Source organism: Chinchilla lanigera, unplaced genomic scaffold (assembly GCF_000276665.1).
Source record: "Chinchilla lanigera isolate Chin_1 unplaced genomic scaffold, ChiLan1.0 scaffold00090, whole genome shotgun sequence".
Lineage (NCBI taxonomy): Eukaryota > Metazoa > Chordata > Mammalia > Rodentia > Chinchillidae > Chinchilla > Chinchilla lanigera.
Genome location: NW_004955491.1, coordinates 5096898 through 5110864, shown reverse-complemented (window position 1 = coordinate 5110864; position 13967 = coordinate 5096898). Strand labels below are relative to the sequence as shown.

At 43.3% G+C, this 13967-nt stretch overlaps 1 protein-coding gene across 1 annotated transcript in view; it reads right to left on the bottom strand.

The window, feature by feature from the left end:
- Positions 1–13967, bottom strand: part of LOC102029190 — a 98448-nt gene that overhangs the window by 44081 nt on the left and 40400 nt on the right. Inside the window, exons 3-5 of the mRNA XM_013504565.1 lie at positions 9607–9652; positions 5466–5537; positions 2291–3205 (exon numbers count right to left, since the gene is read on the bottom strand). Of these exons, the coding sequence (XP_013360019.1) occupies positions 2291–3205; positions 5466–5537; positions 9607–9652 (1033 nt within the window). The remainder of the gene's footprint in view (positions 1–2290; positions 3206–5465; positions 5538–9606; positions 9653–13967) is intronic.

The following is a 13967-nucleotide window of genomic DNA, read 5'->3' as shown; positions in this document are numbered from 1 at the left end:
GCCTGTGTCCTCCGATGCCTCAGCTGTAGTGTTATCTTGTCCTCAGAGAACTGTGAAGATGAGCTTTTCCAACATGGCCAGGGATCCCTATGTTCAGCAATTCAGCCCTTACATTGGACCTCCAACACCCTTCTGACTAGCGACTAGAGCTTTCCTTTTGTTTTTTCTAATAAACCACACCTACTTTGTTCCCCACTGTGGTGCAGTCAGCTTCCTTCCTTATCACCCTCAGGACAAGTACCCAGAGGGAGAGAATTGGTTACACTGAGATGAATGAAACCAGTCTCAAAATGGACTTTGTTTTACTTTTCTCTAGCTTCTCACTGTCTAGTTTAAACTGCCATGAAAGACGAACAATAAATCAATGTTGTTGAATTATTCAATAGGCATAAAACCCCAAAACTCTCAGTAAGAGGAAATATGTCCCATTCTCTCACAGTAATCACAGTGCACAGTATTTGTCAAGGACTCTGTCTGCCTTCTCACTGAGGGGGCAAATGGTCAACCCTCTTCCCAGGGTTTTCCAAGTGTGCTTCTCAACTACTGATGCTTCTACAGGGAAGAACCTCTTTCTTTGCCTCATTTTCAGCATTTGCCTGAGTAAAAAGGTAAGAATAACTGAGTGTAATTTACATCAAAAATAACCATAGCAGTTAAAAGTTTATTTTCATATTAGACATGTACTTATTTTTCCTTGGGAGGCATATGTGGCTTATTGTTCAAATATTTATTTATAGACCGTTGGACATTCAGTAGGATGTCCAAGCCATATCTTAGAATTTTGGCAAGGACTCCTATGATGAAAATAGAGTCACATTTTTCTGAGACACAAGTTACAGACCTCTAAGTGACCATTTCTGAAGGAATCTTGTGTGGCCGTAGCAACTTTACTAAGTTTGTTAAATGTGAAATCCAAACAAACTCTTGTGCTTAGGGGAAATAATGGAAAGACATATGCCCTATTTGGTGGGGGGTTGAAGTCATGAAATAGACAATTTTGAGATGGCAGAGCAAAGAGAATTGGACTTGCATCTACTATACTATATATTGGTAGAGCACGGGAACATGGTTTTGAGATTCCTAGAAATATCTAGGTGAAGGGAATCCAGCAGAAAAGTGAAAAATAAATAGAGACTTCAACTCTCATTATTTATATAAAAGAGAATTTTTATATGAGGGAAGTTGCACAGGTCTTGGATTTCTTGGTCACACACAAATTCCTTCAGCACACCATGAAGAACAAGGAAAACTGTGATTTTGGCCCGTGGGCAAGTTGAAAACATGGTTCAAATCTTCAGAGACAGGAGAAGAGGAAGCGTCATAGCAGATCAAGTCTAGCTCCAAAATTATCTTTAACTTTTACCTAAAAGTGAAATTCATCTCTGAATTATTAGAAGTAGCAGTAGTATCTTCCAAGACAAAACATAATCTAATTCTGCACAAATATGAGCAAACTGAAAAGCTTTATTTTAATAACAATAAATGATTGATTGGCAAAAGGGCAAAAGTGTGTGGATGTGTGTTAAACACTCAAGTCATGGGGCGATAGGAGGCGGGTGGCAACAGTTTCTCAAGGAAAGAAATGCTTGTTCATCAAATTGGTTAATTGAGATTGATCACACCTGAATATACCACACGCTGTTCTCTCGTCTGTGAAATTGCTTTCATTCTTTCTGGCCTTTGGGAATCACTACCAGGTTGAGTTTTGGGAGATATATTCTCCAGACATGTCTGTTCTTCAGAGAGCAGATAATATACATAGCAACTTCAGTTCTTCTGTGAAACCGTAAATAAACAAACGAGAAAGAATTCTATAAGCACGTCAGTCTACAAGATCACCTAATGCAAAGAAAGAATTGAGCTTTCTAACAAACCATATGGGTTAAGATAATAATTGTTGTCCTAAAGGCAAAGATATATGAGTAGAAGTAGCAAGCAGATAGTATCTACCAATCTAGAAATAATGCTGACAAAAATTTTACAGGAAACTACCGAATAAAGCTTGGGGTCATGTTCTTTGGCCTCCTGCATTCCTTTCCGTGTGTCTGTCAAGAAGAATTCACAGTTAGCAAGTACCAATACTTTCTACTTTGAAATTTCACAAATTGAGAGTATGTCCTCCTGCTAAATCAATCAAACATCTACTACTGGCCACTTATTATGTTACTTATTCATGGAGGCCTTGTGAAACTAACTAGAGCTCTTGCCTTTTGGTAAGTGAGCCCTATGAGGCAGATTCATTCAAGAACAGGCAGAAAATAGACAAATTCTCAATAAGCCTAATCTTGAAACAGAGAAAAGAAAAAGTAAACAATGTTACATGCGTTAATGATTAATTCCAGTATGGAAGCCTGTTTCTCAACTTCCATTCTGGCATCTTGCTGTCTCAGAGTACAGAAAGTCTCTCTTCTTGTTATTTCTCTCTCCATTTGGGCCTTTCTCCTTTCCTGTTCCAGCTTATCTTCCAGCTTTCTGATCTTCCCTTCATACTCCTGTCTTAGCTGTGCTTTCTCTCTCTCCAGCTCTGCTCTGTAATTTCTCTGTACCTGCTGGATTTGTTTCTGAATCTCCTCCTCAGCCCTTTGGTAAAAATGATTGGTGTAGCATTCTCCACCATTCTCCCTCACAATGTGCTGGACCAGGGTCAGCAGCTGGTTTCTCTGGGCCTCCTGCTCAGCTCCTGTTGCCCTGTTGTTGAATGCACAGTAGCGATCACCAAACTTGCCTATCAGCTTTTGGAGGTGTTCTGGAGCATGCTTTAAGTAATCACGGAGACTCGTGCCCTCCAAATCATCTTTCCTACTGAATAAGAGAATCATGAATCTTCTGGCCTTGTGTCCAAACATACTCAGGATCTTCTCTGTGGCTTTGCTCTCCTCCTTAGTGTAACGGCCAAGTGGGACCACCAGGACCAGAGCATGAGGCCCCGGGGAGGTCAGGAGGACACAGTGGGCAATCTCCCTCTGTGTGTCAGCATCCTGGGTTTCAGTGTCAAAAATACCAGGTGTGTCAACAACAACAATTTTTCTTTCATTCCACGTGCTGCTCCCTCTCTGACAGGCCTTGGTAATGGACTTTGCAGCAACACCAGAAAGAAATGCTTTCTCTCCAAGGATGCTATTCCCCGTTGCACTTTTTCCTGCTCCAGTTTTGCCCACTAAAATGATTCTCAGCTGAGAGTTTCTGTAGTCTTGGTTTCCAGGCCCTGGGACATGAAGGAAACCAAAGCCACAGCATTAGAATCTACCTCCAGCAGTGTCTCCTGCAGAGTGCCCCTACCCCATCCCCTTCTCTGTTGCTGGCTGTAGGCTTCTCCCCATCCTCACTGCATTCACAAGATCCACAGGCAGCTTCGGGCTTAATGGCCATCTTGCAGCACTGGAGCAAGTAGCCTGTCCCTTGACCTCCTGTCTCCACTCTCTTCTCAGGATTCCCTTTCACTCATTACTCTGACCTTCAGTAGCTTTATACCCCACCAAGTGGAAACAAGATGGTTTCAGAAAAGAACTACAAGCTGCTGGTGGTAGTTCTTCCAGGAGGATGCCATAGGAAATATTACAACTGACTTTGGGACATCTGCAGTGGGAGATTTATTTTCCTAATTTATTTTCAAAATATAAATTTTCTTCTTCCATTAAGTAGCTAGGGAGAAGAGTTAACAACCAACCACTATCCTAAGTCAGAGATTCTCATATTTGAGAACCAGAAGCCCAGGATTTTTTAAAAGTATATTTCTAAAAGTTCAAGTAATGAGAACACTGGATCTAGGAAGGCGAAGGTCACCTAAGGACAAGAGTAGGTGGGAGTTCACATGATCATTTAATTACATCACAGTGGAAGACTGCCATGGTTTGTGTCTGGATGCCCCCCCAAATTTCATGAAGTCATGGGGGGATGCTTTTTGGAGGCAGCTGAATCTAGAGTTTGTGATTGAGGCTTTGTCTAGTACAGGGATTATGAGTGTGAGTGTGTTACACCCGCCTTAGGGTGGGTAGCCTACATGCAATATAAGGGACAGAAAGAGTTTTCTCTCATACTCCTTCCTTTTAGCTTTTGTTGCTTTTGCTATCTTCTGCTGCCATGAACTATTGCTCCTCTGCCATGCCACCCTACCTTGGAGTCAGCTGATTATGGACTGAAACCTCCACAGTGAGCTAAATAAACCTTTCCTTCCCTAACTTTGGGCGTCAGGTATTTTGCCCCAGCAATGAGAGAGAGGTAACTAAGACAAAGACTAAAGGGTCTCCTGGGGGCAGTGGTTTGTTGGCCATAGAAAAGGGGAATAGGAAATTCATGGCAGGTGAACTGAAAATGTATCCTGGGTAGCTCCAGCAGTTCCAGTACTGCCACAGCTTGCTGATGTTGAAAGTGTGTGAACGACAGTCCACCGTGTAGATTGCAAATACAGCCCCAAATCAGCGCCTCCCTGTAGTGTGCCTCTTAAGAAGTGGATTTGCAACTCCTTCCATTAAAATGCACCCATGGGGCTGGGGATTTAGCTCAGCGGCAAAAGCGCCTGCTTGGCAAGCGCAAGGTCGTGAGTTCGGTTCCTGGCACCGGAGAAAAACAAACAAAAATAAAATAAAATAAAATAAAATGCACCCCATGAGCCATGTGACTTGCTTTGGGTGACAATGCAGTAGAAAGCACAATGTAAGCAGACTCCAAAGCTCTTATGCACGATGGCTCCAAGACAAGTACATGATGATAACAATCAGACCAGTTACTGTAGCCATCCAGAGAGCCTACCCAAGAGCCTGTTACCTACACACACGTCCATGAGGCTATCGAGATCATCACCCTGAACCATAGGTTACCACAGGTACATGGGCAAGGGGCTGAGATTACAAGAGAGGGCTCGGACCCAAGAACTGCCCTGCTAACCCATAAGGTCTGGAGCTACTACATGGTGGGTGTTTGAAACTCTACACTGTGCGATAGTTTGCCAAATCAGTAAAGGTTCAGTTGACATAGCCTGTCTCCACTGGTATAGGAGTAATGTGGGGTTATGGGATGAACTACGTGCATCACCCAGTTTAATTTGTTAGTCACAGTGGAGCCACCAGGAGCAGGGAGATTTAGGACCAGGCTGAGCGCTCAGTGACTCCCAATTTCCTCCTACCCAGTCCTTTCCCTGACTGAAGACAGGGGCAGAAAAGCATCCAGAGAAGCCACAATCAGCTGTCCTCCTGTGTCCATGTTGCAGGAAGCTGGACATAAGAAACTGCTGAGTCCTGGGTGGGTCAGACACTATTTTAACTTTCTCTCTCCCATTTAGCTCTCGTGGCCGTGAGGAGAAAGTACAGAGTGTCAAGACTGGCAAAAGAACAGGGTAAGCGGAGAGGAATGAGGAATGGGGCTGGATTGTGGTCTTTTTCTTGCTCAGCTGGGGACTGGCTGGTCGCCCCCCTCCCTGCCTGCCCTCTTCTCTGCCGCCTGGCCCCGCCATGCTGGCCGCCTCTCACCGTGGCTGATCCCTGCTTTGCCGAGGTAAGAACTCTCCCCGTGGTCCTGGGCGGCCATTGTGCCTTGAATTCCTGTAGGTAAAGAAACACAACCGTGTCATTTTAAGGAAATGGACTGCAGCTTGGAATCCTGACCTCCTACGTGGCCAACACTTTCTTTCTTGGTATAAACTTCCTACTCTGGTTCCCCCGCCCTCCCACCCAAAATTGGCCTCGATTCTCCATTTTCAGGCTGTTGCTTTTTCTTTACACACACTAGAACGTGGTGGCACTTCCCAGCACTGGTTCTGGCCCTTGGCTCCCGTTTATCAAGGGACTCAGGACTGCGGTGCCTGAGTAGCACAAGCCTATAATCCCAGCCCACCTGCTCCTTAGAGTTCCAAGCTTCTATGTCACACTCAGCTTCTCCGTTGCTGTTTCATGGGCATCTCAAGCAAAGCTGCCTGCAAAGACATCCTTCACCCTACTGCCACCCACAATCCCTCATCTCAATTAATGGGATCGCCATGTAGCCGTGGCTCCCACTGGACCTTGGAATCATTTATAACTCTTCTTTCCTTACTCTCAACAGCCCTTCACCAAGTCCTATCGATTCCACTTCCAAAAACCTCAAATATGCTGATTCAGTCCACTGTCACAGCTCCCTAAGGGGTCATTTTGCCTTCAGTCCATCAGACATTACTTTAACACTAAACATTTCTGGAGTTTTTTTGGGTTTCTTTTCTTTAGATTCCCTTGTGGCTTCCTATTGCCTTTAAAAAATAGTTTAAATCTTTGCTGGTTCAACACTACCAATAATAAATGTAATACATTACATAAACAGAATCAAGGATTAAAAATCACGTGTTCATTGCCATGGAGGCAGAAAAAGCCTTCAGCAAAATTTGACATCCCTTAATGACACAAGCCCTGAAGGAACTAGTTTTAAGAGGCTCTTCCTCAATATAATAAGGGCTGTATATGACAAACTCCCAGCTAGTATCATACTGAATGGGGAAAAGCTAAAAGATTTTCATCTAAAATAAGGAATGAAATGAAGGTTTCCAGTATCACTTTTTTTTTTGGTCTTTTTGAGACAGGGTCTCGCTATGCAGTTCAGGCTGGCCTTGAGCTCACTTTGTAGCCCAGGCTGGTCTCGAACTCGCAGTGATCCTCCTGCCTCAGTCTTCCAAGTGCTGGGATTATAGGCTTGTGCCACTTTGTCCGGCTTCCACTATCACTTTCTTTTCAAAATAATAATTGAAATTTTAGCTGGAGAAATTAGGTTAAAGAAAAATATTAAAGGAAGGCCAATACAAAAGGAAGGAGTCGAACTATCCCTATTTGCAGATAATATGAGGCTTTACTTAGAAGATCCTACAAACTCCAACAGATGACTTTTATCTGATAAACAAATTCAGCAAGGTGGTAGGATACCAACAACTTACAAGAATCAATTGCTTTTCTACACATGAACCTGCTGAGAAAGAAATCAAGAAAAAAATCCATTTGCAATATCTTAAAAAGAAAGAACGAAAAAATTATCTGGGAACAAATGTAACCAGGGAGGTAAAAGACCCTAAGACTTCTATAACGAAAATTACAGAATACGGAGGAAAGGAATCAAAGCAAACACTAGAAGATGGAGAGAACTCCCATGTTCTCAGGTCAGTAGAATCAGTGTTGATAAAATTGCTATATTTCTGAAAATTCAATAATGGCTCCCATTCAAATGCCAATGACAATCTTCACAGAACTAAAAAACATCAATCCCAAAGTTAATATAGAAACATAAAAGACACAGGACAGTCAAAGAGATTCTGAGCAAAAGGAGCAAGGCTAGAGCTATCAAAATACCCAGGTTAAAAACATACACTACTCAACCATATAAACAAAAACAGAATGGTATTGGCATAAAATCAGATGCATAAACCAATGGAATAGAACAGAGGATACAGAAACAAACAGCTACTGCTGTCTGATTCTTGACAAAAGCATCAAAAATATGTTGGAGAAAAGATAGCCTCTTTAACAAATAGTTCTGGAAAAACTGGACATCTGTATGCAAAAGACTGAAACGAGGTCCCTATCTCTTATCCTGTGCAAAAATTACTTCAAAGGGAAGACCTCCGTGTAAGACCTAGCCACTGGAAAGAAATAGGGGCAACACTTCAAGACTTCCTGAATGAGACATCTATAGCACAAGAAATAGTAGAAGAATTAACGAATGGGACTACATCAAATTAAGAAGTGACTACATCAAATTAAGAAGTTTCTGCCCAGCAAAGGGAATAATTAACAGAGTGAGGAGGCAGTCTAGAGAATTAGGGGAATATTTTCTAGCTGCTCTTCCCACAGAGGATTAGTAGAGACGAGGAAGGGCACAAGGGGGAGGGGATAACTGGGGAGAAATGATCAAAGTATGTTATATGCATGCAAGAATCTGCCCAAATGAAGTCCATGAGTCTAGGTAATTAATATGCATTAGTGAAATAAAACAGAAGAAAAGAATTTAAATCCATGCAACAGTCCATAAGCCCCTGCACAACAACTACCTTCTTTTTCAGAAGACATCAGCCACAGTGGCTTCCTCAACTGCCCCAGAATCCTTTAAGCTACTTCTTTTAAGGACTTTGCAGCACTGTCTTCCTGATAGCACTCCCACCCTAGTCTGGCATCCTGCTTATTCCTGCTTAACCCTCTGGCCTCTGCTCCCCAGAGAGCTCTTCCCCTACACCTCCCTCTGGCCCCAGCACCGGCCCTGGATACCAGGCACTGGTGTGGTCACCCGCACGGGCTCTGGTGGCGCCATGGGGGCTCCTAACAGGGCACACGTTACAATACATGGTTGTCTTTTGGATATCTTACTGTCTCCCCTTGGACTGGAAGCTTGGTGTTGGGAGGACCACGTGTCTTGTGCTGCTATTTGCTCCCTGCAGTCAAGCACAATATTGGACAAACAGAGGTTCCCAATAAACATGCGTTAAATAAATGAACTGATAAACAATCTCTCTGCCTCCTGTTTCTCTTTTCTTGCCAGGCCCACATCTGATTTGTGAAAATAACGATTCTTTCCTTCTTCATCAACACTCAGTAGTATTCACTTTTTAAGGTTTTCTTTCATTGCTGCCCACAAGTGTTTGGACGAACTCCTCTCTCTGGAGCACACTTTGACTGGGACAGGCTGAAAAGGTTTCTTGTTAAGGACAAGTCGCCAGTTAAGAAACATCAAATACAAATTGGAGGCACAAAGCAATACCCTTCTTCGGAAGGAAGGGTTATTTCTTTACTTTAGGAGAAGAGCGTCAGGAAATAGCTATTGATAAACCAGGAAAAGAAAGAATAACATTTAAAAAATACAACTTTGATCACAAAGTGGTGTTAGAGGAAGAGACAGGATACCAACAGGAAAGTAGAGGGTCTCTGGTGTTTCTTAAGACCCCTTCTTCCGACACAGGAGTTCCTTAATGCTGCTCTGCCAACCCTAATTCAGATGCAAAACCAGGAGATGGGGTCTAGCAGGGCCAACCTCAAATGGCTTAGCTCTCTCTGCCTAGAGAACAGGCATCTTTCGCTTCCAGTTTGAACTGCAGTCGCACATGGTGGCATTTCTTTTCTCCTGCCTTCTAAAAGAAGCTCAACTCTGAGTGAACCCCGGAAAGGGCTGTCCCTGAAGAGGTGGACTCCCTAGGGGGAGGCTCTGAGCAGACAGTTAATGGGGTAACGAAACCTCAGACTGCAGAGCCTCTGATCCTGACTTGCGCTGGTTTAGGCGGGGGACTGCCTGCTGTGCTGGGCCCTTATGGGTCCCGATGTTTTCCTCGCCACCACCTCCCAAAGCAAATTTTGTCCACTCAGCCAACTAACTCTATCTCAGGAAGACAGAGTTCATTCTTAAATTCTGTAACCAGTGCAGGAGTAATTTATTTGTAAAACAAGTAGCCTGTAAGTGGTAGTCCCTAAAAGAGACATTAATTTGAAGGCTCAGCATTCGAGAAAGATTATAGTCTAAAATCAGAAAAGACAAGAAACAGGAATCAGCAAAAAATTTATTCTGAGAGCCAGGTTTCTTGGAGATTTAGCATAGAGAGTTAGCAGAAAGCTGAACCCTCTCCACCAAATTGGATAATCTCTACCCACACACCCATCCCTAATCACTTACCTGGAAAGTCTGGGTCCTGCAGCCTTCTCTGATTTTTCAAGTACTGCTAAGCCAGGATGTCAAGCAGATGATCACAGAGGAAGTGAGAGGAGGGACTGTCAAAACTTGCTTGTTCAAGGGACCTGCCCATTTTGTTATCCAGCTTCACTAACCTGCAGCGATTGCTATGCCATGAGCCATGCAGAATTATTGAGCATTTGCAACGTGGTAGGTGTGATTGCAAAACTGAATCTTAAGTCTTATTTTAATTAATTTAAAGTTAAACAGCCGTGTACACCTATTGGCTACAGAAACACTCTACATGGGTCACACTGTGCAATTCTTGGGGGGAAAAAACCAGTAGGCCAATTCCAGAGACCTGCCAGCTACTCTCCAGGAGCTGTGGCTCCCAATTTATCATTAAACCCCACAAATGGGGGGGTTAAGACTTCAGGATTGCAGGCTTACTTTTGTGTTACTTTACTAATTGTACAAATTGGCAACAAGTTCAAAGAAAGATAAGACCTAAAATTCTCTGAGCATAAATTTTTCTAATTTGCCTTTTGATTTCTTCTGTGATTCATGATTTATTTCGAAAGATATAATTTAGTTTTCAAACATTTGAGGATTTTCCAGATATATTATCGATCTCTGACTTCATTGTCACTAGAGAATATATTTTGTATTACTTGATACCTTCACAATAATACAGATTTCCTGTTGCCTGTAGTATGGTCTATCCTAGTAAATATTCCACCTGCATTTGAAAACAGTAGTCTGCTATTTGGGGTGGAATCTTCTATAAATGTAAATTAGACTGATGCAATGAAGTCTCCTGTATACTGCAGTGTTTATTTGAGAGAAGAGTATCAAAATCTCCAACTACAACTGGATTTGTCTATTTCTTTTTGCATTTTTTTTCTATCAATTTTGGTATCATGTATTTTGAAACTATTGTTAGAGAGACAACGGCGTAGGATTATTTTATTGTCCTGAATAATTAACCCTTTTGTCATTATGAAATTATGTTTATTCTCAATAATATTGCTTGTTTTAAAACCTACTTTGTCTGATTCTTTTGGTGGTGCTAGGGGTTGAACCTTGGGCCTCACACATGCTAAGCAAGTGTTCCACCGTGGGGCTATTTTCAGCCCCTTCCAGATTTGTTTGAATTTAGGATGGCATATCTTTCCCTACCCTTTTCATCCAGGTGTGTGTTTTTTAAATAGAGTGGATGCCTTGCAGGTAACATATAGTTGAGTCTATTTTTAACTTGGGTATTTAGATCTTTTATACTTCATGTGATCAGTGCTATCCTTGGGTTGAAATCTACAATTTTTACTATTTATTCTCTATTTGTCCAGTCTGCTCCCCCTTTTCCCATTTTCCTGCCTTCCTTTAGGTTGAACTTTATGCTTTCATTTTTATCTCTTGCTGTTGGTTTTTTAGCTGCAATTCATTTTGTTCTCCTTTGGTGGCTGCTTTGGGATTTGCAGTTTACCTCTTTAATGTCGTACAGCCTACCTTGAAGTGCCATTCAGCCGCTCCACATGAATAGTAACAGAACTCACGTAACTCATGTCTATTTCCTCCTCCAGATCTCGGTATTACTGCTGCCTTACATTTAAGGTCTACATCTTTTGTGAACCCTAAGTGATCTGTTACCTGTCGTAGTGCCAGGGACAGAGACAAACAAGGGCACGGTGTTTGGATCCCTGACAATGACAGTGAGAAGTCTGATGTTCAGAGGGACTTGGTGGGTCAGACTGGCAAGCCCTCCTTGAATGTCTGTTTACTTAGTGACTTTTAATCTTTATAGGCGTCAGTGAAATGCTGAATTGGAGACCTTTGCAGGTAAATTTGGCAGCTTTATTCATGACCTGGCACAGAATAACTGAGGAACCAGATGGTGCTGAGACTTAGGCACTGCCAGCTCTGACGAACTCATCCCAGGCCTTTCGAACCTGTCCTCACCTTCCCACTTATCAGGATCCCAGGAATCCGTAGCCATCCAATGACCGGGATGATAGAAACAGAATCTCCCAAGTGTGGCCAGAGTCTGGGTAGGCGTTTAGTGACACCGCTCAGCCCTCAAGGACACTGCAGTTGACTTTCAACAGTTTTTGCTCTTGGCTTTATCTCCTCTTTCTGCTGCACAGTTTGACATCTTTTGTTCTAACCCATAGGCTCCCCTCTCTCACACACACAAATATCTGCACCATTCTGTTAGAAATTGTAGGGCAAAAAGACAAGAGGATGTTCTACAGCACTTCAGAAAACCTGTGGTCTTCAGCTGCTGTCAGCCCATTTCCAAGAATAAGCTCACGGGCTATAAACATAACTGTGTGCAGCAACACTCCCTCTCTGCCACAACCACTTCCTGCTTCACCTCCTTCACTTTTCCTCTGACCCGTCACACAGAGCCATGCTCACTTCACAGGACAGGAAGGTTAGGGCAGAGGGGCCTTGTCCCCTACCATGTGCATGAGATGGTGCTCAGAGTAGACTGGAGGGAGAGGCTGGGGAGGGGAGAAATTTCCCATGGAAATCCCCTTGAGTGTCCTTTGGACTGGTCTTGGTCCAAGGGAGAATATTTGTGCCTTCAATCTGGAGACCAGACCTAGTCAAGGATGCTCACAGCCGTGCCTCGAGCTGAGTGAAATGGCCAGTGTAATGAGTGGGTACAAGCTGCGCTGGCTGTCTCTGCCCCTCAGAACCCTAACAATGGAGTTTTAAAAGCCTGAACTGGTGGGGTGTGGTGGTGCACGCCTGTAATCCCAGCACTCGGGAGGCTGAGTCAGGAGGATCACTGTGAATTCAAAGCCAGCCTGGGCTACAAAGTGAGCTCAAGGCCAGGCTGAACTGCATAGTGAAACCCTGTCTCAAAAGGATTAAAAGGAAAAAAAAAGCCTGAACTGCTTATAGGAATGTTAGCAGGTTCATTATCAAAATTATCAAAATAATTTTTGATTATCGCTTACTTAGAACCAATATCAGCTTGAAATTTGTATGAGAATGTGTGAATGGCCACGAATAGGTCTGTGTAAATACAAATATATGACAATATTTTGCACTTCTTGCTTTATCTTATTTGCACTGAATGAGAGATCAGGGTCAAGGCAACAAATTTTCCACGCAGTACCTATTCGGTAAAATGGATCTATATTTTTTAGAGCCCACACATCGTCTCTCTTTTGGAAAACCTTCTTAAAGCAATTGAGTGGCATAAAGGTTAAAAACCACTGGTGTCATGGAGAACTTGGGACTCGGTGATCAGACATAAACAAATGCCTGGAAGGCAAGGGAGGAGGATATATCAGGGACTGGGGATTTAGCTTAGTGGCACAGTGCCTGCCCGGCAAGTGCAAAGTCGTGAGTTCGATCCCCAGTACCAGAAACAAACAAACAAACAAACAAAGAAGAAGATATATCAGGCAGAACATCCGTATGAGCCCAGAGAGGCTGCAGCAGAGGCCGTCACAGCGGCTGAGCATCCAAAGGAGATACAAGTTCAGAAATGTTGGATGCAAGGAGCTGGGGGCTGAAAGAGTGTGTTAGTAGAAGCTTTGCCTATGAAACAGTAGGCCCCACAATCCCCTCCCTCCCCATAATTCAGAACCCCAAATTTCAAGGTAGCTCCTGAGGCAGGCCATTAGGAGGTTCTTCTCCAAAGGTTAGGCCATCCCAGAGGAAACCCTCCGTATCACGGTTCCGGGTTCCCTCCATATAGCTGCCTCCTCCTGCTGTCACTTCCAGCTTACTCTGCATTCCACATCCACCCACGGGAGAGCTTCCAGTCAGATTTTCTAATGATTGATTCTTAAGCTGGGAAAGGCAACCAAACAAACGGACATTTGAGGAAAGACTACAATGTGAGAGACAAGAAAAGATGATGAAAAAGGGGGAAAATAACCCTGAAGGGAACTATTAATTCTGGATAAGAAAATAAGAAAAGTCAAATGAACAAGCAGAGTTAAATTTCTCTTTCAGTTACCCAGATTACAAATTCCCTTGCTGTATAGGCAAGAAAGTAAGCCTGCCCAGCCTGGGAGCTTGGAAGGTGGACAGCCAGACCAGGCAGGGGAGGAGAGCAACTGACTGCTACTCTGAGGATGTTTGCCAAATACAGGGAATTCCACTTTGCTTTGCCAGGCCATGCTGACATGAAAATAAGAGATGAAGGCAAGACCTCATGCAAGGGAAGAGCCACACATGGGTGTTCCACCCTAAAACCCAGTGGGTGCCCCCTTCAGTGAAGGGTGATCCTGTCAATGAAGTGGTGTTTAGTCAATGCACATATGATACATTTTTAAATGTCCATAATTCAATTTAAAGGGGCAAAACGTGGCTGATAGAAAGCTGAAGTGAATAAAGAAGAAGAA